At 44.0% G+C, this 26378-nt stretch overlaps 1 protein-coding gene across 14 annotated transcripts in view; it reads right to left on the bottom strand.

The window, feature by feature from the left end:
* Nucleotides 1–26378, bottom strand: part of mta3 (metastasis associated 1 family, member 3) — a 366201-nt gene that overhangs the window by 281051 nt on the left and 58772 nt on the right. For 13 of the 14 annotated variants that reach the window (XM_068045144.1, XM_068045146.1, XM_068045152.1 and 10 more), the window contains exon 5: nt 25628–25721. The exons of the other annotated variant lie outside the window; for it this stretch is intronic. In XM_068045144.1, coding sequence (XP_067901245.1) covers nt 25628–25721 — 94 coding nt within the window. The remainder of the gene's footprint in view (nt 1–25627; nt 25722–26378) is intronic. 14 annotated transcript variants of the gene reach the window in all.

The following is a 26378-nucleotide window of genomic DNA, read 5'->3' as shown; positions in this document are numbered from 1 at the left end:
TGATAACATATTGTCACAAAAATGTGCTAGGTCAAGTGATGATTTTTTAATCCACCAGCTGGAAACCTGAATATTAAACTGGTGGAGACGGACCACTCAAACCTTGCAAGCTTCAAACTCTGTCTGCTGACCGTGAACACTGAGGCATATTCCCTGCTCAGACTGTAGTGTTCAGTGTTTTAATTGATCTGTGTTCGATTGTGTTAGTCTGTTCACCGATCAATGCTCACTGTACTTAATTATTTAAGCCTGAGGGGGGAGTTACTGAGATTAGAGAGATTTCTGAAAAGAACAAAGACCCCGCGAAGAAAATCAGCCTCCCAGAGAACCACCAGATCAGTGTCCACATCTTCAAATCGAAAGTTTCAGGACCACCAAAGTAAAGTCGCAACAACCAAATTCAGCTGAAGCCAGCCAAGTCACCAACCTCCAGAGAGTGTATACTCCTTTTATTTCTCTGGACTCTAATTCGACCAATCTATCCTTCTGACTCTGTAACCTATTTGTATGAGTGTGTGGAGATTTTTTTTTTGACTTAGATCGGTTTAAGTACAATAAAGCAGGCCTTTTTGTCAAGCAAGAAAACCTGTCCAATTGGTTCTTTTTATGATCGCGCACAAACAGTTAAACACTCACTGAATTGGCAAATATATCCACTTCAAAAGAAAATAATCTGCTGTGGTCAAACAATGAGAGAGAAAAGAAGGGAGCCCTTCGATCCCTCCTCACCTGATCGTAACATTAACATTGCCATTTCTTATAATTGCTTATAGAATTTTTATGGAGCAGTGCATCTCTGACAATAATTTCATATTTTACGCATTTAACTGCACTTGTACAGTCACTGGAAGTTGCTGACAGATTTGCACATTAATTTTTAATGACAAAATCCAGCCCATTATAATGATGAAGCAAACAGAATATCTAAACTCAATAACATAGGAACGGGTAACCTCAATCAAACAATCAGCTGAACATCTTTTACTGAAAGAGAGACAACAGAATCATTACTAGTGAATGCAACACAAGCTTATTTTCTGACCCAGTGCATAACCCCTTGTTATAACCTTGTATAACCTCTGTCCAAGGCCATCAGATTGGAATAGGGCAGATTTTATAAATATGAAGAGTGAGCTAGCTGTGAAGTAGAAAGAGAAATTCAAAGAAAAGACTGTATATCAACAACTTTTTTTTTGAAAAAAAAAAGAGATGGCAAAGTTGCAGAGAATTGCCATAAGTGAGGTGGATTCCTGAGAGGATAGTGATTTCGTGGAGGACAAGTTAAAATTAGTAGAAATATTTAATAACTAAAGGAAAACATGACAGCACCTGACAGAGTACATCCAAGGATCCTGAGAAAAATGGGGAAAGAAATATCTGTGTCCCTAGAAATTATACTTCAAGATTCTATTGACAGCAGTTACCAACCCTCCAAGATAGTCTGTGAATGTCCCTGGAATTGAGGACTGATCTCCTGGCCACTGATGTAAGCAACCTAGCAGAAAAATTTGAAAGCTTGCCCATGGAATGCCAGTTATTTTCTTTCCCAGTTCCTTCATGATTTCAACTTTATTGTATGGTATGCTCTGTTTTATTTATTCTTGAAGCTTGTTTTTTTATTAGGACCACATTACCATTCATCACTACCAGATTCACTTAGATGGAGCTGGAAATAATCAGCAAAGGTCCCAGGACTTCGGGGTTAAGACTGAAGCGTAATATATACACAGCTTGGAAGCAGCCAACTGCATCATGTGATGCACCAAATTGCACATGGATATAATATAGATTGTACATACTGCAATACAAATAGGATTGTCAATCCTCCCAGGTTGTCCAGGAGTCTCAAGAAATTGAGGACTGACCTCCCAGATACTGCTGTGAGCAACAGGAGAAGATCTGTAAGCTTGTCTGGTGAATGCCACTGCGGGTGCACGAGTATCCATTTTCAAAAAGGGAGACAGAGCTCACCCAAGTAATAAAGGTCAATTAGTTTAACATCTGTGGAAGGGAACATTTTGGAACCTTTAACTAAAGATGAAATTACTCAATGTGTAGATGAAAAATCCACCAATGACTTCAGTAAGGAAAATTATGCTCGACAAACTGGAGACGAATTCTTTGAGGTGACAGACAGAAAGCCTCAAGCTGGTCTACTTTGTAACAAAGGGAGAAAGAGAGACAGAATGGACCAAAAAAAAACATGTTAGACAACTGGTCAGGCAGTTAGCAATAACATGCAAAATTGACGAATATAATTCATAACTGAAATTTATATAGCACACTTAACATAATAAAAAGTCTTAAGGTGCTTAATGAGAGCAATATTGAAACCATTTTGGACATTTTTTGATACTGAGCCATAAAGGAGGAATCAGAAAAGACCAGAATTTTTTTTGGAAGCATCTTAAAAAAAGAGGAGGCAAAGAGGTTTAGGGAGGGAATTCCAGAGTTTAGGGCCAAAGGAGTTGAAAGCACAGCAGCCAAAGGTGGAACAACTAAAATCAGGGATGCACAGGAGGCCAGAATTTGAGGAATGCAGAGATCTCGAAGGATTGTAGGGCTGGAGTAGGCTACACAGCTAGGGAGGTGCAAAGCCACAGAGGGATGTAAAAATAGGATGAAGATTTTAAGATTGAGGCGTAGGCAGGCAGGGAGCCACTGAAGGTCAGAAAGCACAAAAGTAATGGGTGACTAGGATTTGGAGCGAGTCAAGATACAGGCAGCAGAATTTGAGAGCACAGGCTGATTATAGGGTAGAAGATGGGAGGCCAGCCAGAAGAGCACTGGAACAGTTAAGTCCACAGATAACAGCATAGATGAGGGTTTCAGCAGTAGATGACTTGAGGGAATGGCTAGAGTCAAGCAATGTTAGAGGTGGAAGGCGGCAGTCTTGGTAATGGTGCTGATATGTGGTTGAAAACTCAACTCAGGATAGCAAAATGTCTTGCTCAGCTTAAGACAGTAATCAGGGATGGAAACGGGTGGACAGGGAACAGAGTTTGTCGTGAGGACCAAAGATGGCTTCAGTCTTGCCAACATTTAGCTGAAGAAAATTTCTGCTCATCCAATATTGGATGTTGGACAAGCAGTGTGACATTAACGCATAAGAAACAGTAGCAGGAGTAAACCATACGATCCCTCATACCTGATCCACCATTCATTATGATCATGGTTAATTTCCTATCTCAACTCCACTTTCCCACATGCTCCCCATATCCCTTGATTCCAAGAGATCAAAATTTTATCTATCCCAGTCTTGAATATACTCAACGATGGAGCATCCACAACCCTCTATAAAGCATTCCAAAGATTCACAATCTTCTGAGTGAAGAAATTTCTTGTCAACTTAGTCCTAAATGATTGAACCTTTATCCTGAAACTGTGCCTCCCCCCCCCCCCACCCCCACATGTTCTAGATTTCCCAGCCGGGGAAACAACCTCCGTGTCTACCCAAGCAAGCCCCTTCAGAATCTTGCATGTTTCAATGAGATAATCTCTCATTCTTCCAAACTCCAGAGAATATAGTCCCAATTTACTTAGCCTCTCATCATAGGACAACTTCTCATCCCAATCTAGTGAACCTTCGCTGTACCCCCTCTAAAGCAAGTGTATCGTCCTTAGAAACGGAGACCAAACTTCCTTATTCTTGTACTCCTAGACCCCTTGCAATAAAGGCCAACATGCAGTTTGCTTTCCTACTACTTGCTGTACCTGCATGCTAATTTTGTGTTCCTTGTACAAGTACACCCAAGTCTCTCTGAATATCAACATTTAAAGGTTTCCACACCTTTTTACAAAATTCTGCTCTTCTATTCTTACTACCAAAGTGAATAACCTCACACTTACCCACATTATACTCCATCTGCCACCTTGTTACCCAGTCACCTAAACTATCGATATCTCTTTGCAGCCTCTTTGTGTCCTCCTCATAGCTTACATTCCCACCTAGCTTTGTATCACTAGCAAACTTAGATACATTACCCCGGTCTCTTTGTAAATAGCTAAGGCTGCAGCATTGATGCTTGCAGCACTCTACTAGTTACAACTTGAAAATGCCCCGTCTATTCCTACTCTTTGCTTCATGTCCATTAACCAACCCTCTAACCATGCTACTATATTACCCCAAACTCCATAAGCCCTTATTTTCCATAGTGACCTTTTGCATTCACCTTATTGAATACCTTTTGGAAATCCAAGTATATTACATCCAATGGCTCTCCTTTATCTACCCACCAGTTACATCCTCAAAAAAAACCCTAATAAGTTTGACAAATCAGAGACAGCTGAAGGATCCAAAGAGGTGGTGGTGAAATAGAGTTGAGTGTAATTGGCATATGTGTGGAACACAATGCTGTGCTTTTGGATGATATCACTAAGGGACAGCATGTAGATGAAAAATAGAAGGGGGCCAAGAACAGATCCATGGAGAAATCCAGAGGTAACAGACCAGGAATAGTAAGAAAAACCTTGCAGGTGATTCTCTAGCTACAAATGAGAGTAAGAACAAAACCAAGCTCGGGCAGTTTCACCCAACCGGACAATGGAATTGTAGGAAAGATGGGCATGGAATTGGGAAGCAACAACATAGGGCGGCACAGTGGCGCAGTGGTTAGCACCGCCGCCTCACAGCTCCAGCGACCCGGGTTCAATTCTGGGCGCTGCCTGTGTGGAGTTTGCAAGTTCTCCCTGTGTCTGCGTGGGTTTCCTCCGGGTGCTCCGGTTTCCTCCCACAAGCCAAAAGACTTGCAGGTTGGTAGGTAAATTGGCCATTATAAATTGCCCCTAGTATAGGTAGGTGGTAGGGAAATATAGGGACAGGTGGGGATGTGGTAGGAATATGGGATTAGTGTAGGATTAGTATAAATGGGTGGTTGATGGTCGGCACAGACTCGGTGGGCCGAAGGGCCTGTTTCAGTGCTGTATCTCTAAAAAAAAAACTAAAACATGTTCAAGGACTTGATAGGAAAGGGATGTTGGAAATGGACCCAGTAGTTTGCAGGTGCAGAGGGATCAAGAGTAGGTTTTTTGGGGAGAGGAGTAATGACACTGCACTTTAGGAAGGAAGTGATGGCTTTAGAGTGGGTGCAGAAGAGATTCTCCAGAATGGTTCCAGAGATGAGGAACTTCAGTTACGTGGATAGATTGGAGAAACTGGGGTTTTCTCCTTCGAGCAGAGAAAGTTAGAGCAGATGTGATAGAACTGTTCAAAATCATGAGAGGTTTAGACAGAGTAGACAGAAACTGCTCCAATTCGTGGGAAGTGTCAAGAAACAGAGGACACAGATTTAAGGTGATTGGTAAAAGCACCAAAGGGAACACAAGGAAAAACTTTTTTTTTTTTACACGAGTGGTTATGATCTTGAATGCACTGCCTGAAAACGTGGCGGAGGAAAACTCAGTTGAGGCTTTCAAAAGAAAACCATTTAAGCACCTAAAAGGGAAAAAAATTGCAGAGCTACAGAGAAAGGGCAGGGGAGCGAGATCAACATACCTTCTAAACTTTCTTTTTGGAGTTTGCAGGCAATTTGTTTAAATGCACTACCACTTGCTTAGAGGCGACATTGAGTGAGACTAGCTGGGCTACTTTTGCAGAGAGCCGGCTGGGGTTAAAGGGGCCAAATAGCCTCCTTCTGTGCTGTAAACGCTGTATGAGAAATTCAATGCTATTCTATGACAGCAGGTTTGAAGGAAACGTGAGGCAGTATCTGAGGAAAGACAACCATTAATAGCATAAGCTAACGTGAGGCCAAGGTAAGGGAAGTTGAGTGATCAATAGTTTTAAAACATCACAAAATTGCAATTATTCACATACAATACACAAAATTAAATGAGCAAAGGGAAATTTTGGAGTAATAAATACATCCATTTTAACATAAGCCCCCTGCTTCAGCTCATCTGCTATTGAAACCTTTATCCATGCCTTTGTTACCTCTAGAATTGACTATTCCAATGCATTCTTGGATGGCCTCCCATGTTCTACCCTCTGTATACCTGCCCATATTCAAGATTGCATCACATCCCATTCACCCTTCACTCCTGTGCTGACTGACATACACTGGCTCCCCGGTTTGGCAACAGCTCAATTTTAAAATTCTCATCCTTACTTTCACATCCCTCCATGGCCTTCCCTCTCCCTAGCTCTAATCTCCTCCAGCCCTACCAAGATATCTGCACTCCTCCAATTCTGGCCCCTTGAGCATCTTCAATTTTAAATTACTCCACCATTGGTGCCTGTGCCTTCAGATAGCAAGCCCCTAAAGCTCTGGAATTTGCACCCCTCCCCCCAAACTTCTCCACCTCCCTTCCTCCTTTAAAATTTAACTTGTTAAGCAACATTCTGGTAATCCTCTGTGTTAAACTTTGTTTGATGACGTTCTTGTGAAGTACCTTGGGACATTTTACTACATTAAAGGCACTATGGAAACAAAAGTTGTTCTTATCGTTGCAGTACAAGAACAACTTGCTTTTATTTGGTATCTTTAACAGAAAATTACCCCAAGATGCCCAGAAAAATAAAAGGATCAGACATCAAGCCAGAGTGAGATTTAGGATCGGCGATTGAAAGCATGGTCAAAAAGATAGGCTTAAAGAAAGATTACAAGGTAGAGTAGAGGTTTAAACATAATTCTGAAGAGCCAATATAATAGAATACAATTCTACAGGAAACAATGCGAAGGCTTTAGATTGGACTCCTCAAACCACACTTAACACAGAGTTTAGTTTCAGTTATTATGTCCCACACAAATTAATCTATATTTACATTAGAGAAAAATGCATAGCAATTGCAAAGAGTATGATATATGGAGTAAAGATTAGAGAAGCTTAATCTTTATCGCCCAGAAAGAAATTAGTTTAGAAGTGGGGCAGTGTGGGCTATATATAGATGACATAAACCTAGATTACTTCTAAAGGATAAGAAGCTTAAAACAGAGGATATAAATGAATATTACTAAACACACAGAATAAAGAAAAATTTCTGTACACTAAGGGCTAAATTTTCATCACAGAGGTGGGAAACAGGGGGTGGGTCTGTTTCTGGGTCAGAAACCTGGCTCCAGTGGGAAATTGATTAAAGTTAAGATTTTCATGGGGGGTGGTGGGAGGGGGAGAATCCTTAATCGGCGTGGAGCGGGTTTCCTGTCCACTTAGAGCCAGTGGGGACAGGAATGGAGGTGGATCAGTTGAAGTGTGGGATCAGTTAGACACTCCATGGCAGCCATCACCAAGGCTGCTGGTTGTCCTGAGGGAGAGATCTGGTGTTTGTGCCAAAGCCTTCCACTGCACCAGAAGGAAGCGAGACGTCACAGGGGAACCAGAGGACTGGCACTTGGGGCAGGGCAGACCCTCGCTTCATCGATGCAGACCTGGATTTAATGCTGGAGGCCGTTAGGGAGAGGAGAGAGGTCCTCTTCGTGGAGGGTGGCATAAAGAGGTATCTCGGCATGCAGCAGCGACACCTCTCTGTACAGAGTCATCTCCCTCCAATCCTCTCCTGTCTTAGCTCCTGCTCCTCCCCCGATAAGCTCTCTCCTTCCAGGTCCTCACCATCCTCAAAGTGCACACCTCTCTGGAGGGCCATGTTATGGAGAGCGCAGCAGACCGTCACAATGAGCAAGACCCTAGCAGGAGGGTACTGGAGGGTGCCACCCAGCCGGTCCGGGCACCAGAATCCATCTTCAGAAGGCCGATGGCCTACTCAATAATTGTCCTGCTGAGCAGATGGCATTTGTTGCATCCCTTGTGTGTCTGTCTGGGGCTCCCACACAGGGATCAGCAGCCATATCTTCAAGTGATTTTCCTTGTCCCCTAGGATCCATCCACACACTTTGGGAGTTGGGAGTGAAAATCTGAGGCAGCCTGGACTGGCACAGGATGAAGGAGTAATGGCAGCTGCCAGGAAAGTGAGCCCACACACACAGGAAGCTCTTGCTGTGGTCACAGATCAGTTGGAGATTGAGTGGAAGCCCTTCCTGTTGATGGATCTCACTACCCAGTCACTGAGGGTCTTGATGGCCACACAGGTGCAAATCGATAATGCCCTGCACCTGGGAGAATCCAGCAATGAAAGCAAAACCCAATGCCCTCTGTCCCTACAAGGCTGTGTCTTGTCATTAAATGAATGTGCTGTCCAGCTTTGGCAGAGGGCATCAGCTACTCGCAAGCTGCAGTGCTATACAGCCATTTCTGAGATGCTACCAAGATCTGCAGCTGATCCTTGGAAGCAGCCAGAAGCAAAGTTGCTCAAGGCCACAGCGTCTTTGACGACCACTGGCGAGTCATGGCAACCAGTGTTGCGAGGTCTTCGATGTCCGTGACCATCTGCCTGGAGAGTCGCAGTCTCCTACAGCACTGGCTCTCTGTCATCTCCAGCAAGCTCTGTCTTCGGTGATCAAACATGTGTTGAGGGTTTGGCCTCCACTGTCTTCCTGCCCTTCTTTCCTCTCCCATGCCCTCCTGATGCCCAAAGTTCTGACCATCCTGTGGAGGGTGTTGCCCCTCTGCCACTAGGCCCAATATCTGACAGTCGTGCCCCATTGCCAGCTGGAGCCTTGCTGCTGGGCAAGTGGTCACCCAATTGTTCTTGGCAGCCTTCCCCCTAGGTCCTCTGCCCTCATGATGCCAGGGGATGCTGACCCCATTCAAAGCCAGGCGCTGAATGCCCACTCTCCCTGCCATCTGTGCAGTGTCAAGGGTACTCCCCTTACCAAGTACCCAGTCTCACTTTGCCCTGCGACCCTCTTATGGAACCAGGGTGATGCCTTGGGGCAGCCAATTAACTCCCTACTCTTTACCCACCTGCCTTCAGTTGGTCAGTTTCTGAAGGCAGGTGGGTAAATTGTCCACCCCTTTAAAAATTAGTCAGCCTCTGGCAGACTCTTAAACTTCTAAACTGTGTTAATTGGCCTCAATTGGAGGGAGAGCAGGATTTCTGTTCACCCTCCCCTGCGATGCTCATTGTCGTCAGCGCTGGGATATGCACCTTGAAATAAACATGCTGCCTGGCGCCTGTATTTCCAGGAGCCCCCCCCCGCCTCCATTCCAGTCTTTGGGTGCCCTGAAAGTTCAGCCCAAAATGTGCAACATGAGCAAAGGCCCTCAAAGCCCATCACTCCAGCATTCAAGCTCTCATGGTTATTTGGAACAATCTACCAATCAAGAGCTTTTGGATTTCTTAAAATTACATTAGACGTTAGAAAGGAAAGGAATAGGTCATGTACTGCAAAGATGGTTTTGTTGGCATCAATATCTTTTCTATTCCCAGGCTTTTCTCAAGTTTTTATATCTTATGAACTGCTCTTCCACACAGCTGCTCAGACACAACAAAGATAAAATTATTGCAGTTTTCCTTTAATTGGGCTGCTCTAATTCTTTGTCTCTCTTCTGTTCATCTTTCTTCTATTTTATCACTTTTTCCCCCTTCTCATTTTTTTCCTTCTGTACCTCTCTCACTTTCCCTCCTTCTCTCCATGTTTCTACTTTTCTCAGTTGTTTTAATCTTTCCTTTCCCCACTTAACTTTCTATACAAACCAGGTACTGGACTCAGAGCTCCATTCTATGATATTGCAGGAAGGAACCTTAACGTTAGTCATCTCGTTGTTTTACATGAGAATTAAGCCTCAGCCACACTCCCACCCCTTCCAAGATAAGTGAAAGGATGGCAAAGATGAATCCTGGAAGTCATGAAAAGCAACACCCTGCCCCCAACAAAATGTTCACAAGAACAAAGTCCCAATACTAATATCATTGAAAATATCACAGCAGTTTCTTTTTTAAAAATGTAGCCACATCTATACATCTGCACTTGTTTAAAATAGGTTTTATTTTAAAACATATTAAAAAAATTACTACCATTTTTTCTGTGATGATACAATGATAAAGGCTTCAGGCCTAAAGGTCCCAGGTCCCTCTTTCTTACAGTCACAGAGTCGTACAGCATAAGCACAGGTCCTTCGGCCCACCGCGTCCATGCCGACCATAATGCCTATCTATACTAATCCCACCTGCCTGCATTACTTCCATATCCCTCTATGCCTTGCTCATTCAAGTACCTGTCCAGATGCCTCTTAAATGTTGCTACTGTTCCTGCCTCCACCACCTTCTCTGGCAGCTCATTCCAGATACCCACTATTCTTTGTGTGAAAAATTTACCCCTTCCATCCCCTTTAAACCTCCTCCCTCTCACCTTAAATCTATGCCCCCTAGTTTTACTCACCCCTACCATGGGAAACAGACTCTGGCTATCTATGCCTCTCATAATTTTATATACCTCTATCATGTCCCCTCTCAGTCTCCTTCGCTCCAGGGAAAACGGACCCAGCCTATCCAATCTCTCTTTATAACTCAAGCCCTCCAAACCAGGCAACATCCTTGTGAATCTTTTCTGCACCCTCTCTAGCTTAATCACATCTTTCCTGTAGTGCGGCGACCAGAACTGCACACAGTACTCCAAATGCGGCCTAACAAACGTTATGTACAACTGTAACATGACGTCCCAACTCTTGTACTCAATGCCTTGGCCGATGAAGGCAAGCATGCCATACGCCTTCTTCACCACCCTGTCTACTTGTGTTGCCACTTTCAGGGAACTATGTACTTGCACCCCAAGGTCTCTCTGCTCAACAACACTCCCCAGGCCCCTGCCATTCACTGTATATGTCCTGCCCTGGTTTAACTTCCCAAAATGTATCACTTCGCACTTGTTTGCGTTAAATTCCATTTGCCAATCCCTTGCCCACTTTCCCAGTTTATCTATATCCTGTTGTAACCTTAGACAACCTTCTTCACTGTCCACTATACCACCAATTTTGGTGTCACCTGAAAACTTACTAATTATGCCCCCTACATTCACATCCAAGTCATTAATCTATATGACAAATAACAGAGGGCCCAGCACCGATCCCTGCAGCACACCACTGGTCACCGGCCTCCAATCTGAAAAATAACCCTCCACTACCACCCTCTGCCTCCTATCACCAAGCCAATTTTGTATCTAATTGGCTAGCTCACCCTGGATCCACCACCTCTTTCCTCCACCACCTCCCCATCCTGCGGTGACAAGAACATTTTTAAAAATTCATTCATGGGATGTGGCCATTGTCAGCAAGGTCATCATTTATTGCCCATCCTTAACTGCCCTTGAGAAGGTGGTGCTGAGCGACCTTCTAGAACCGCTGCAGTACATGTGGTGTAAGTACAGCCACAGTCCCATTAGGAAGGGGAGTTCCAGGATTTTGATCCAGTGACAATGAAGGATGGTAATACATTTCCAAGTCGGGACTGTGTATGACTCGTTGGGAAACTTACACCTGGTTGTATTCAAATGCGCCTGTATTTCTAGGTGGTAGAGGAAGAGTGGGTTTGGAAGGTGCTGCTGAAGGAGCCTTGGCGAGCTTCTGCAGTGCATCTTGTAGATGGTACATACCACTGCCACAGTGCGCCGGTGGTAAAGGGAGTGAATATTTAAAAGTGGGGATGGAGTGCCAATCAAGCAGACTTAGTCCTGGATGGTGTTGGGTTTATTGAGTGTTACTGGACCTGCACTCGTCCAGGCAAGTGCAGAGTGTTCCATCACACCCCTGACATGTGTCTTGTCAATGGTGGAAAGGCTATAGGGAGTCAGGACACGAGTTATTCGCCACACAATTCCCAACCTTTGACCTGCTCTTGCAGCCATAGTATTTATGTGACTGCTCCATGGTGACCCCAGGGATGTTTGTTGATGTTGGGGGATTCAGTGATGATAATGCCATTGAAGGACATGGGGAGGTCGTTAGATTCTCTCATTGGAAATGATCATTTGCGCCACACTTATCTTGTTACTTGCCACTTATCGGCCCAAGCCTGAATGTTCTCCAGGTCTTGCTGCATGTGGGCACAGACTGCTTCATTATGAGGATTTGCGAATAGAACAGAACGTTATGCAATCATCAGTGAATATCCTCACTTCTAACCTTATGAAGAAGGTGTTACAATCAGGCGAGGTGGGGTCGAGTGGTTCTCCTCTTTTCCCTCTCCTTGTTTAACCGCAACAGGTTTACATTTCTTTTGAAAAGGATATACTTGCCAATTCAGTGAGTGTTTAACGGCTCACATGCTGTGATCATAAAAGAACCAATCTGACAGGTTTTCTTGAGTTTAACAAAGAAAGAGGCTAGCTTTATTTTACTTAGATAGCATTAAGTGTAATAATAAAATACACTCCAAATTCTCTCTCTCACACACACACCCACCAATTCCAATTTAAAAGACAGACTGGTTGATTTAGCTGTTCTCCTGGAGACAGTAGTGCAGGGTGGATTGCCTTCAAGGAGTCTCAGTCTGCAGCATGGGTGTCCCTGGGTGGTTACAGTGAGCAAACAGGTTTCGAGACATGCAAGGTGGGTTGGAGAGAGAGGGAGGAAGAAGGGACCCACTCAGGTCTTCTTTCGTCAGCATCTTAGCTGCTTGTCCCTTACTGAAGAGAAAGCAGAAGCTTAAGCACACGAAGGGTGGGCCTGTCACATGACTGTCACCCAATGAATCAAACATGATTGTTACTAGTGTATGCCCCTCGCAATTTACTTAGTTCACGTTTGGGAATCCCCTTCTCAAAGCGAGGGTCCCATTGTTCAACCAGTTGAATATCTCCTCAGGTGATTGCTTTGATGCCTTGCTAATGGGCACAGGATATGCAGTTCACAGATTCCCCAGGTCATTGTCCTTTATGGGTCTGTGCAGACATGGGCCGGAATTTTACGTTCGGCGGAGGCACCCCCCCCCCCACACCGGCTGAAAAGCTGGTGGCGAGCCCGCCTCTGCCGGACCTGGGGAGTCAGAACGGGATTTGTCACTCCCCAGGCCCTTAATTGGTCTCGGGTGGGACTTCCGCCTCCTTGAGACAGGAAGTCCCACCTAATGGAGCTGCCAACCAATCAGCGGGCCAGCAGCTCTTAGTCCCAGAAGCACCACCAGGAGATGTGGCCACTACTGGGACTACACCCAGCCATTGGAGACAACAGGAAGGATGGCCGTGGAACTAATGTAAGTTTTTAGGGCCTCACCAGGGACAATTGGCCCAGTGTTGCGCGTTAGGGGTGGCTGTGGCTTCAGGGGCGGCCCTCTGTGGGGCACAGGGTGCCCGATAAGGAGGGCCGCCCCGCCCCACCAAGCCTGCAAGAAGGCTGCCTGGTTTTACCAGGCAGGGTTCATAAGGCCTTTGCCATCCGCCCGCCGAGGGTAAAATACCCGCGACGGCAGGAGGCGGCCCTTAAGTGGCCTGGTGCAGGCAGGTTGTTTCTCGCCGCTGCCACCACCCTGCTTAAAATTGCAGCGGGGACAGGAGGGTGTCGGGAACAGGACCCCGCCACCAGCCCGCCGGTTGGGGAGCCGTAAAGTTCTGGCCATTGTGTTTTCATCTCAATGGATTGGAATGTGGAAGGTACCGTGATGCAAATTGGGATAGTCATCTTTAGCTGGAAGCTCAAGTCACTTTAGTCTCCGTTTTTTTTCAAATTCAATTCAAGTTTCCAGTCAGTGGATTAAAAATTATCTTATGACATAAAATATGTTTTCATGACAAAGGAAGTAGCTAAAGCTAAAGAGTCTCGGACACTGCCCTGAGGAACTCCTGCAGCAATATCCAGGGGCTGAGATGACTGGCCTCCAACAACCACAACCATCTTCCTTTGTGCTCGGTATGACTCCAACTAGTGCAGATATTTCCCCTAATTCCCATGGACTTAATTTGACTAGGGCTTTTGATGTTACTCAGTCAAATGCTGCCTGGATGTCAATGGCAGTTACTCTCACCTCTGGAATTCAGTTCTTTGGTCCATGTTTGGACCAAGACTGTAATAAGGTCTAGAGTGGAGAGGCTCTGGCAGAACCTAAACTGAGCACTGTCGACGACACCTCCCATCACTTTGATCGAGATGATTGAGAGTAGACTAATGGGGTGGTAATTGGCTGAATTGGATTTGTCCTGCTTTTAGTGGACAGAACATATCTGAGCAATTTCTTACTTTGTTAGGTAGATGCCAGTGTTGTAGCTGTACTGTGCCAAAACAAGCTTTCTACTCTGAGCTCCGTCATGGTAAGAGGCTACCAGGAGGGCAGAGGAAGCTACAAGGATGCCCTTAAAGCCTCCCTGAAAAAATGTGATATCTCTACCGATTCGTGGGAATCTCTTGCCCGAGACCACCCAATATGGAGAAGAAGCATCCGCGACGGTGCCGGCCAGTTCAAACAACACAACATGCCCAGGCTGTGACCAAGTGCAAAGAGCGGAAGGAGCGTTCAGAATTTTGAGCATCCTGTTCACTCGCCTCACCAAACACCACCTGCCCCACCTGTGGTAGAGTGTGCAAATCCAGAATTGGACTACTCAGTCACCTAAGGACCCACAACCCTGGAGTGGAAGAAAATCATCCTCGTTCCTAAGGAACTGCAGACGACGACGACGAAGAGGACGACGAAGCAGCAGCTATACTGGAAGAGCTTGGCTAGAGGCCAGCTAGACAAACCAGCGGCAATACAGTTTAAGCCTACGCTAGGATGGAACACAGATGCACAAAGGAAGGCCAAATATGAGCATAAGCATTGGTTGCTATAACCCACATGTTTGATAATATATTAATGGCCAAGTGGTCATTCTGAAATCAATGAGATATCAAACTTGACATACAGGACAAAACTATTTTTATGCCCAGTAGTGATTACAAGATAATGATCTCTGGCAGATTCAGAGGTCATCATAGACTATAACAAATCTAGTACAAGATTAATACTAAGAAATCACCCACAAGCTTAAAAAAAACAAATTCTTACATTAATGTACAGTTTGTGCTCCTATTGTTACCAATGATCGACAGTGATAACCAGTGCATAAAAATATCTGTAATGAAGGATCAAATACAATGCAACAGCTCCATCCTCCCCCACCAAACATCAATGTCACTCCTCTCGTGAAGGGAGTGATTCAAGGTCCATGTGACTGATGATTTCAAGAGCTGTATCAAAGCAACATTGCCAATTGAGAGGAAGATTTGCCAGTTCACCTTTGTGACACGGTGCTATTATCGCTTTGCTCTCAAGTCAGGTTGATGTCAAATTCCAGATACATCAACATACACAGTAGATGTACACATCTGAGGTCTCTTACCCTCCCTTTGATGTCTCCAGAACCCAGTTTCTCCCCACACCCAACACCAGCATCTTCCCAGCATCAGTCACTTCCCAGATCTGAGTCTTCACTCATCTTTGTTTTCATAACACCTCAAATTCTGCCCTTTCTTCAACTGTTCCTTGGGCTCAGCTCAACCAATTTGAGTCATGCCAAGACCCAGCACCTACCCCTTTCACGTATGCTGCCATGGCACCATGTCCCTAGTGTGCTGCCTAAGTCCAGACAGATCACTCTAATCCCAAATCCCAGTCAAAGTCTTGAGCTGCCTATTCCTTCTCCAGTCCCACCATTATCTAAACCTGTTCTCGAAAAGGAAAATGAGTGGAAGTCAGACAGACTGGGAGACAGAAATAATTACACATTGGAAATTAAGTTAGCTAGAGAAGAGTGTTTGTTTTTGTCCATGTGGATAATTTTTGGATTTTTTTTTTTTAAGTTGCACTGTCAATGTATTATACAAGTATTGACATTTTTTAAGTCTGTAAAATTTCCCTAACCGTTAGACCCTTTAGTTTTACTTGGACAGAAACCTGCCACTAAACTTCAACACAAGTTGAACAAATATGAGATTGCCATAAATTAGGTTACCCTCCAGGGTCAGAGCATATTTGTTCAACTCTGTATATTTTACATGACTAATATTTAAGTGCACAGTAGATGTATTCACTAAAAAATTATTTTGGAGATACTTACAAAGCAAGCATGTTTGTTATGATCCTAACTGCACCATCTTAGGTTACCAGCATAAGGCCTCACTGGAAAGCAGCTATCAGAACTGGTCTAAAAAAATACAGTAGAGCTATGTTGTCCATTAAGTGAGTTATGATTTGTGGTAGTTTGCAATTTAAAGGCTTTGCTGTTCTGGAAAACCAGTGCAGAAATGCAAAAATAGGCAGAAATATTACAGCAAATGCATGAAATATTTTCATGCACTCAAACTTACTTTCTGGTCCCAGCTCCATAATTTTAGGGAATCAACTTTTAAAAATGGACAAAGCATATCTCTCACTTGTGTACATCAACATCAGGAAAATCCATCATTTCTGATTTCCATAGAAATATGAATCATCAGTAAAGATTGATTTGGCTAATAAGTGTGGAAAGCATTAGCACTTTGGCATTAAGTTTATAAAAAGCTTGAAAAATTAGCTTAAAAAGGGTACTTTGGAACTACTGTCAGATACCTAATTAGTCATCTCTGCAACATGTGTAACGTGCACAGCAACAAACCTTCACCAGTATGCCAGAACAATTTGATGAGATGTTTTTGGTGGGAGGAAAAGAGAGGAGAAAATTAGTAAAATAGTGGCAGGCAACCTTTGCATATTCAACAATAGCAGGTACAGCAGAAAGCAACAAGAACATGAGTTTGATCGCATGATCACATGAATCTGATCTTGGTGGAACAGAGATGTACAGGCATGCCAAAAGACAAGACAAAGCTTTCCCACAATTTTTTTCCCTATGGCCTGATATCTCTTGTGCAACAAATGATTAATTTTGTGTTTGCACATAACATTCAGAGTTCCAGGCCAGGCAAGAGGAAGAGTATACAAAAAATCCACGTAGATTTTCTGTACTGATAACATGTTGTAGCACAGCGGCAATGCCACAAGTTCCTGCTGAAAAATGGAGAACTGGCTTAAAATTTATCAGCTTTCATTAAAATGCTCGAGTCATAATCCTACATAAGGCTAGCAGATGCTTCATAAATTGTCAAGCAACTGAAAGGCAAGCCAGTTAAATGCCCCCAACTTTCTTCCTTCCAACCCGCTCAAGCAGCTCCTATTGATCTAGTCAATATTGCTGTAGACATTTGGTACTGGTACAGCGGGTCAAAATGAAAAAGGAAGTCCCCCATTTTCCCATCATTCTAACTATCTACTTAAGAGCAAGTGGTAGAATATGGAACTTCTCTGTTGTCATCTGTGCTGATGAACTAAGCTTGGAATGAAGATTTGCCATTCTAATAATAGACTTCCATTGCTTAAATTCTCATTTGACCTTTGCTTTATCCTGTATAATTTAGTAGAGGTTTTCCACAGCAAAGCATGTTTAATTGCAATAGAAGTTCGGATGAAGCACTCGATGACAGTTTATTACATCTCAACAACATCAGTTACATCAGCAACACATTTTTAAATCGACAATAAAAGTGTTCACAACCACATTTTGAATAACTGCATTCACCAAATCAGTGTTGATGTGGACTAGTTCTACTTCAGGGATATGTTTCACACCAATAACAGGTCAGATAACTGGTAAAACAGGAGCAGACATACAAATTTAGCCCATTGTGACTTCAGTGTATCTCTCTGCTCTGCCTGAAGCATCGCCATAACTCGGAAGAATTGTTTGCATGTGCATATAGCATCGGACGATAACTTACAATTCTGTCGTGCTCTTCATATAAAAGAAGCCTCATAGAATGATTTGCAAGGTGGAGAAGGAAGTCACCAAACAGGAGTAAAGGAGAAAACTTTTATTGGAGAAGATGCCGAAACTGCAGTTGACGCAATGGCCTTTTTAAGAGAACTTTGAAGACCGGGAAGGCGGTGGCAAGGTAAAGTGAATTTGACAAAGATTTCCTGAAGGCAAGAGCACAATGTTTTAAAGCTCGTCTTCTGGTAATGGAGCTAATGTGAGTAGGAAGCATAAAAAACTAGAAAAGATTCGGTGAAAGAAAGCTTTTGAGGGATTGAAAAAAGAACACACAAATGATGGAGTCAATGCATTGGGGTAAAGGGAGCCAGTGGAGCTTGGAAAAGGCTGCTGAGTGTGCAGGATTTTGTGTGGAAAAGGACATGGAAGAGAGTTCAGAATGGGCTGAATTTTGCAGTCAGCAGCAAAGCAACAGCACTCACCAGCGACCTTGAAGAAAAATGCCCGCAAAGAACTAGCGATCTCTGTGGTGCAGACTTCCTCTTTCCTATCAGTTTGATTCTGGCACCAAGCCAAGTCATTCAGCAGCAGTGATATTATCCAGCAGGGTAAGCAGTCAATCACATTGATGTATTCTCACAAACAGCAAATCAGGAAGTAAAAAAGCACCGAATCCCTTCTCTTTTAATTTTACAGATAGCAAAATAATTGTTTGGGGCATACATATGGGATTAGGTAGAAGCTAAAATATTAAAACAAACTTTTTTTAAAATGATAAAAAATATGTATAATTTCTTACAATGGAGAAAGGTGACATTCCACAAATATACAATTATTCTTTCAGGGCCAGTGAGACTATTTAGCATTAATATGAACTTAGTTACCCAGTTACACCTTATTCAACAAGTTGCAACTTTTTCAAGGGCTTTTACAGAAAGACCAACAGCACAAGTGTGTAAGTTCCCATCAATCCGATAACATTTTTTAAAATTGATTCCAGTCTGGGGATCCTCAATAGAACACCTTCTGGAGAAGTGTAGAATCACTGACAGCAACTTCTGGATTTCTACATAAAAATGCGCATGTACGGACATGAGAAGTTGCTGTTATTTGGAGTTAATGATGATGATGAATGACAATTTCACTGTCATTCCAACTCCAAATCCAGGCCATTATGTTTAGGTTTGTAACGGTGGAGAGATCAGTGAGTACAGCATTGCAGAAATTAATCCTAGAGATGAAAATCTGGATTGGGCCTTCAGCAACAGCTTTCAAGAAGAATAGATGGTCAGTGCTCTGAAATTGAATCAAAATCATGTGCAAGAAACTCAGTTCACAGACGAATAGGCCACAATGATTTTGCAACATCAGATTAGCCTGAGGTTGATGATGTCAAAGCCAGAGGCACACAAGCCAAAGAGTAAAGTTTCTGTTTTGACAACTTGAGCTGGAGGAATTTAGACCCATCCAGAACTTGATGCTGGTCAAAAAGTACATAAAATACCTCCATGCTTAAAAGGCAGCGGCAGAAACCCTACATTTGGAAGCGGTCAACATCAACTTAGATTAATACAGCACCTTTAACGTAGTGAAACATCCCAAGGTGCTTTACAGTAGATTTTATAAAACAAAATTTGAGTGAGCCACAAAAGGATGTATTAGGGCAGATGACCAATAGCCTTTTTTTTAAATTCGTTCATGTGATGTGGGCATCACTGGCAAGGCCAGCATTTATTGCCCATCTCTAATTGCCTTTGAAAAGGTGGTGGTGAACTGCCTTCTTGAACCACTGCAGTCTCTGCGGTGAAGTAACACCCACAGTGCTGTTATGTAGGAGTTCCAGTACGTTGACCCAGTGACGATGAAGGAACAATGATATATTTCCAAGTCAGGATGATGTGTGACTTGGAGGTGGCATTCCCATGCGCCTGGTGCCCTTGTCCTTCTAGACAGTACAGGTCACGGGTTTGGAAGGCGCTGTCAAGAAATCGTCAAGTTGTTGCACTGCATCTTGTTCAAGGTTGCTGAAGGAGTACCAAGTAAGCAGGCTGCTTTGTCCTGAATGGTGTAGAGCATCTTGACTGTCGTTGGAGCTGCACTCAAACTCCTGCTTTGTGCCTTGTAAATGGTTATTCATCACAGAATACCCTGTTCTTGTAGCCATAACTGGCTGGTCCAGTTAAGTTTCTGGTCACTGGTGAACCCCAGAATGTTGATGGTAGGGGATTCAGCAATGGTAAAGGCATTAAATGTCTCCGGAAAGCAGTGAGACTCTCTCTCATTGGATATCATTGCCTGGCACTTGAATGGCACAAATGTCACTTGACACCTATCAGTCCCAATGTTGGCCAGATCTTGCTGCATGCAGGCAGATTGCTTCATTACCTGAGGAGTTGGGAATGCAAGTAAATACCATGCCATTATCAGCGAACATCCCCACTTCTGACCTTAGAAAGCAGCTGAAGTGGGTTGGACCTAGGACACTGTCGTGAAGGACTCCTGTAGCCATGGCTTTGGGCTGAGATGATTGGCCATCAACAACTACAATCGCCTTCCTTTGTGCCAGGTATGAGTCCAGCCAGTAGAGAGCTTTTCTCCATATTCCCATTGACTTCATTTGTACTAGGGCTTCTTGATGCTACACTTGGCCAAATACTGCCTTGATGTTAAGGAAAGTCACTGTTGCCTCACCTCTGGAATTCAGTTCTTTCGTCCAGCAACAATAACTTGTATCTATATAGCACCTTTAACGTAATGAAATGTCACAAGGGCGCTTCACAGAGCCACTATAGAACAAAATGTGACACCGAGCCATATGAGGAGATATTACGGCATATGACCAAAAGCTTGGTCAAAGAGGTAGGTATAAAGGAGTTTCTTAAAAGGAGGAAAGTGAGGAAGAGAGACAGGACAGAAAGGTTTAGAGAAGGAATTCCAGAGCTTAGAGTCTACACAGCTGAAAGCATGGCCATCAATAGTAGAGCAATTAAAACTGGGGATGCTCAAGAGGCTGAAATTAGAGGAGCACAGATATGAGGGTTGTAAGGCTGGATGAGATTACAGATAGGGAGGGGCAAGGCCATGGAGGAATTCGAAAACAAGGTTAAGAATTTTAAAATCAAGGCGCTGTTTAACTGCAAGCTAGTGTAGGTCAGCGAGTACAAGGGTGATTGGGTTAGGACACAGGCAGTAGAGTTTTGGACGACCTCAAGTTTACAGAGGGTACAACATGGGAGGCCGGCCAGGTGTGCGTTAGAATAGTCTGGAGTTAACAAAAGCATGGTTGAGGGTTTCAGCGGCAGAACACCTGAGGCAGGGGCGATGTTAAGAGATGGAAAAAGGTGGTTTAGTGACGCTGTAGATATGTGGTTGAAGGCTCATCTTGCGGTCAAATATGACACCGAGGTTGCAAACAGTCTGATTCAACCTCAGACAGTTGGCAGGCAGAGGGATGGATATCGATGGCAAGGGAGCAAAGTTTTTGCCGTGGGCCAAAGACAATGGATTCCCAATTTTTAAACTGGGAGGAAATTTCTGCTCATCCAGTACTGGATGTTGGATAAACAGTCTGACAAGTAGAGGATTTGAGAGAGGTGGTGGTGAGTTAGGGCTGGGTGTCGTCAGCATACACATGAAACTGACATGTCACTGAGGGGCAGCATATAGTTGACAAATCGGAAAAGTCCAAGAATAGATCTTTATGGAACAAAGGAAACTGAGTGGGGAGAAGCCATTGACATCGATTCAATGGCTACGATTAGATAGATAAAAATGGAACCAGGCAAATGTAGTCCCACCCAGCTGGACGATGGTGGAGAGGTATTGGAGGAGAATGGGGTGATCAATTGTGTTATTAACTGTGCCAAAGGCTGCAGACAGGACAAGAAGGGATCGTTTGCCTTTGTCGCAGTCATGTAGCTTGTAATTTGTGACTTTGATAGGAGGCATTTTAATATTGTGGCGTGGCAGAGACCTGATTGGAAGGATTCAAATATGGATTTTCGGGAAAGATGGGCATTAATTTGGGAGCTGACAATATGTTTAAAGACTTCTGGAGAAGTAAAGGGGTGTGATGGGGAAGTAGTCGGAGATGGGGCGTAAGTTTGCCAGGTCGGTGGGGGTCAAGGGTTAATTTTTTTTTTTGAGAGGGGTGATGACAGCAGATTTGAAGGTTGGTGGGGTCAAGGGTCAGTTTTCTTTTTAGGAGAGGGGTGATAACAGCAAATCTGAAAGACAGCGTGACAGAATTTGAGGAGAGACAACCGTTAATAATGTCAGCTAACATGGGAGCCAGGAAGGGAAATTGGGTCGTCAGTAGTTTAGTGGGAATTGGGCCAAGAGAGCAGGAGAGCAGGATCTCATGGACAAGATGAGCTAGGAGAGGGCATGAGGAGAGACAGATGGGAATCTAGAGATGGAAAGAAGTTTGGGGTAGACTGCGAGGAAGTTTGGTCCATTGGGCTAGTTGCAGGGAGAAGCGATAGAGGCGGATGATGGTTGCAATTTTAGTGACAAAGAAATCCAATGGCTCCTTGCCCTTGTTGGAGGCGAGGGTGGAGACAAGGGAAAGCGGTTTAAAACGATGGCTTGCAGTAGAGAAATGAAGCGGAGGGTTACCAATGCATTTCAGGATGTTCCTGGAATAGTAAGCAGTTCTCACAGACAAAAGCAGAACCATGCAGTAGTGTTTTATGTGGCGGTGGATGGTTAAACAAGTTGTCCACCATATCCGTTCAAGTCTATAATCACTCAAGGCATAAGGTAGTAGAGATGAGGGCCGTACCAAGGGGAGCAGCCAGGATGAGAGTGTAATGGTTTTAATGGGGACTAGGACATTAGGGAGAGAGCATGGTTCTAAGTGAATTGTGGGAGATTTTTTCCCCCAGGGGCAGGGAAAGTAAAATGTAGGTGGAAATCAATACAATGAAGCGATCAGAGATGGCTTTAACTGTGATTGATACTATGGGGGTAGCGTGGCCACATGACATGGCAAGTTCAAGCAGGTGCCATGAATATGGATTGAAAACCAATACTGTAAGGATGTCTGCAGCAGAGTAGTTCTGGCGGAACCCAAACTGAGCATTGGGAAGGTTATTGGTTATTGGCGAGTAAATGCCACTTGATAGCATTGTCGATGACACCTTCCATCACTCTGCTGATGATTGAGAGTAGAATAATGGGGCAGTAATTGGCCAGATTGGATTTGACCTGATTTTGGTGGACAGGACATACCTGGATAAATTATTTTATTTTCTAGATGCCAGTGCCTTAGCTGTATCGGAACAGCTTGGCTAGAGGTGCGGCTAGTTTCGGAGCGCAAGTTTTCAGCACTCAGCCAGGATGTTGTCAGGACCCATACCCTTTGCTGTATCCAGCACACTCAGCTGTCTTTGATATCGGTTGGAGGCCATGATGAATCATCCATTCAGCACTTTGGCTGAAAATGGTTGGAAATGCTCCAGCCTATCTTGTCTTTTACACTCACAAGCTAGGCTCTGTCATCATTGATGATAGGGATGTTTCTGGAGTCTTCTCTTGCCATTAGTTGTTTAATTGTCCACTGCCATTCACAATGGATGTGGCAGGACTGCAGAGCTAGGACATAATCCAATGGTTGTGGGATCGCTTAGATCTATCTATAGCAAGCTATTTCTGCTGTTTAGCATGCATGTGGTCCTATGTTGTAGCTTTACTAGGTTGGCATCTCATTTTTAAGTATGCCTGGCGTTGCCCCTGGCATGTTCTCCTACACTCCTCATTGAACCAGGGTTAGTCTCCCAACTTGATGTAAAGGGTATTGCTGGGCCAGGTGGTTACATATTGTGTGGAATACAATTCTGCTGCTGATGGCCCGTGTGCCTAGTTTTCAGTTGCCAGATCCGTTTCGAGTCTAACCCATTAAACAAGGTGTTCTCAGTATAAAGAAGGGACTTTGTTTCCACAAAGACTGATAGATTGGTGAGGATGAGGTCAAGTCGATTTTTCACTCATCTTGGTTCTCTCACTATCTGCCGCACTACATCCTTCAGGAATCAGCCTACTCAGTCATGCCACTCTTGGTGACAGACATCAAAGCTCCCCCAGACAGAGTACATTGAGCCCCTGCTACCCTCAGTGCTTCTTCCAAGTGGCGTTCAACATGGAAGAGTATTTATTCACCAGCTGAGGGAGGTCAGTAGGTGGTAATCAGCAGGAGATTTCCCTACCCATGTTTGACCTGATACCATGAGACGTCATGGGGTCCAGAGTCAATGTTGGGGTCTCCCAGGACTTTTCCATCACACCTGTGGTGGGTCTATTCTGCCAGTGGGACAGGACATACCCAGGGATGGTGATCATGTTTGGTCAAAGGACATAGATTTTAAGGAACATCTTAAAAAGGAAGGAAAGGCAAGAGGCAGAGGTTTTAGGGAGGGAAATCCAGAGCTTAGGGCCTCAGCAGGCATGGCCGCCAATGGTGGAGTGATTAAAATCAGGGATGCTCGAGAGATCAGAGTTGGAGGAGCATAGATATCTCAAGGAGTTGTTGGGCTCGAAGAGGTTACAGAGATAGGGAGAGGTAAGGTGAGACCACAGAGGAATATGGAAACAAGGTTGAAAATTTTAAAATTGAGGCTTCACTTAACTGGGAGCCAATGTAGGTCAGTGACCACAGTGATAGGTGAGCAGGACTTGGTATGAGTTAGGACAAGGGTAGCTGAGTTTTTCATGAGTTCTAATTTATGAAGGGTGGAAGATGGGAGGCCAACCAGGAGTGTGTTGGAATAGTCACGTCTAGAAGTAACAAAGGCACATGAAGGTTTCAGCAGCAAATAAGCAGAGGCAGAGGTGGAGCTGGGTGATGTTACAGAGGTGCAAATAGGCACAGTGATGGCTGGAAACTCATTGTGGTGTCAAATACAACACCATGGTTGTGAGCAGTCTGGTTCAGCCTCAGACAATTGTCAGGGAGAGTAATGAAGTCAGCGGCTAGAGAATGGAGTTTGTGGCAGGAACCGAAGACAATGGCTTCCGTTTTCCCAATATGTAGTTGGAGGAAATTTCTGCTGCTTCAGTGCTGGATGTCGAACAAGCCATCAGAGAGTTACCGACAGTGGAGAGGTCAAGCAAGGTGGTGGGGAGGTATAGATGTGTGTCGTCAGCATACGTGTGGAACCAGATATTTTCAGATGATGTCGCCAAGGGGCAGCATGTAAATGAGAAATAGGAGGAGACCAAGGATAGATCCCTGTGTGACACCAGAGGTAACAGTGCAGGAGTAATTTTAGAAGCTATTGCTGATGATTCTGTGGCCTGAACTGAACAGATAAGAATGGAACCAAGCAAGTGCAGTCCCACCCAGCTAAACAATGTTGGAAGAGGTGTGGTCAACTGTGCCAAAGGCTGCAGACAGGTCGAGAAGAAGGGACAGTATGCCATGATCAGAGTCACATAGGATGTCATTTGTTACTGATAAGAGCAGTTTCAGTACCATGGCGGTGCAAAAACACGATTGCAGGATTCGAACATGAGCTCCCAGGGAAGCTGGTACAGATTTGGGGGGGCAACAGTACGTCCAAGGACTTGAGAGGAAACTGAAGTTGGAGATGGTGCAGTAGTTTGCAAGGAGAGGAATTAAGGTTTTTTTTTGAGGAGAGGGTTGATGGCCAATGTTCTCTCCAAGTTGCACACATGCACAGCCTCGCAACAATTTGGAATGTTTCGTGCACTGAAGTAAACAGGCCACTCACAACTTCGCCAATTGATGACTGTGGTAGTGTTTTTGCCTAATACCAGGTCCAAGCAAAAGACACCAGGCACCAAATGTCTCAGAAAAAACTGCTGTTGGACATTTAAAAAAGATTGGTTTTCAGAAACTGTGGAAACCGGGAAACATTTTTTCAATATTCAGTGAGTGCCAGGTTTGTATGTAAATTATGTTCTGAAGCCAAAGTTAACGCAGAATTTACAAGTAGTAAAAAAAAGGACTGAATGGAACCTGGAGAATCCAAACACTGCTTAGTTCAAAAAGCTCATATTATTGCTGTTAAACCTTTATGCTATTGGAAACATGGCAATGGAATTCAGCATTTTCTTACCGAGTCTGCTGCAAACAGAAGCTCATTGAAATGGGGAAACATCAGCAAGCAAATCCAGATGAATTTAAAATTCTGATTGACAAAGTGCTCCTCGCTATAAAAATAAATGCATCCATCTGGTCAGTGCAGCAAATTAATGACCATGTTGCAAGAATGTGTTTGTTGGCATTATTCAGTTAACTACATATAGTGCTATCGATCAATACATGAATCATAATCTGAACCCACAGAAGACGGAGGTGCCGACTTCAGATGGCAATCTGTCATGGAAGGTAGGTGTAACCGTGTAGATGTCCAGCTTGGAGAGTGCATACTGCACTTACTAGAGCAACATTATGCTGCCCATGGAGAAGATCTGGGATTCAATGATGCTTGGAAACATGCACCAATAAAGAAAGAAGTGGAAACACTGCTATGAGCTGTACTGGCAATATTTAGCAAATCATCTGTTAAGAAAGCTAAGGTTGAGGAGTTAGCCAGAGTTTTAGAAGTTGATGCAATATCTTTCATGCCTTTGAATGGTTTTCACTTAAATTGGCTGTAAATGCCCAAAATTAAAACTGCACAGTAAAAGCCAATGATAATAATGATAGTGAAGTACTGTTGCAAAAATCTTAGAAAGCCACACTATCGTATTGCACTGACTGTGCTAGATGATTTGGGGGAGTTGTCTGAACTGTACCACATTTTTCAAAGAAGTAGTCTCAGTGCCATTGCTATGCAAAGGCCAAAATTGAAAAACACATGCTCA

Source organism: Heterodontus francisci, chromosome 13 (genome assembly GCF_036365525.1).
Source record: "Heterodontus francisci isolate sHetFra1 chromosome 13, sHetFra1.hap1, whole genome shotgun sequence".
Classification (NCBI taxonomy): Eukaryota; Metazoa; Chordata; class Chondrichthyes; order Heterodontiformes; family Heterodontidae; genus Heterodontus; species Heterodontus francisci.
Note: the sequence above shows the minus strand (reverse complement) of the source record. Positions and strands in the feature narration are given on the sequence as shown.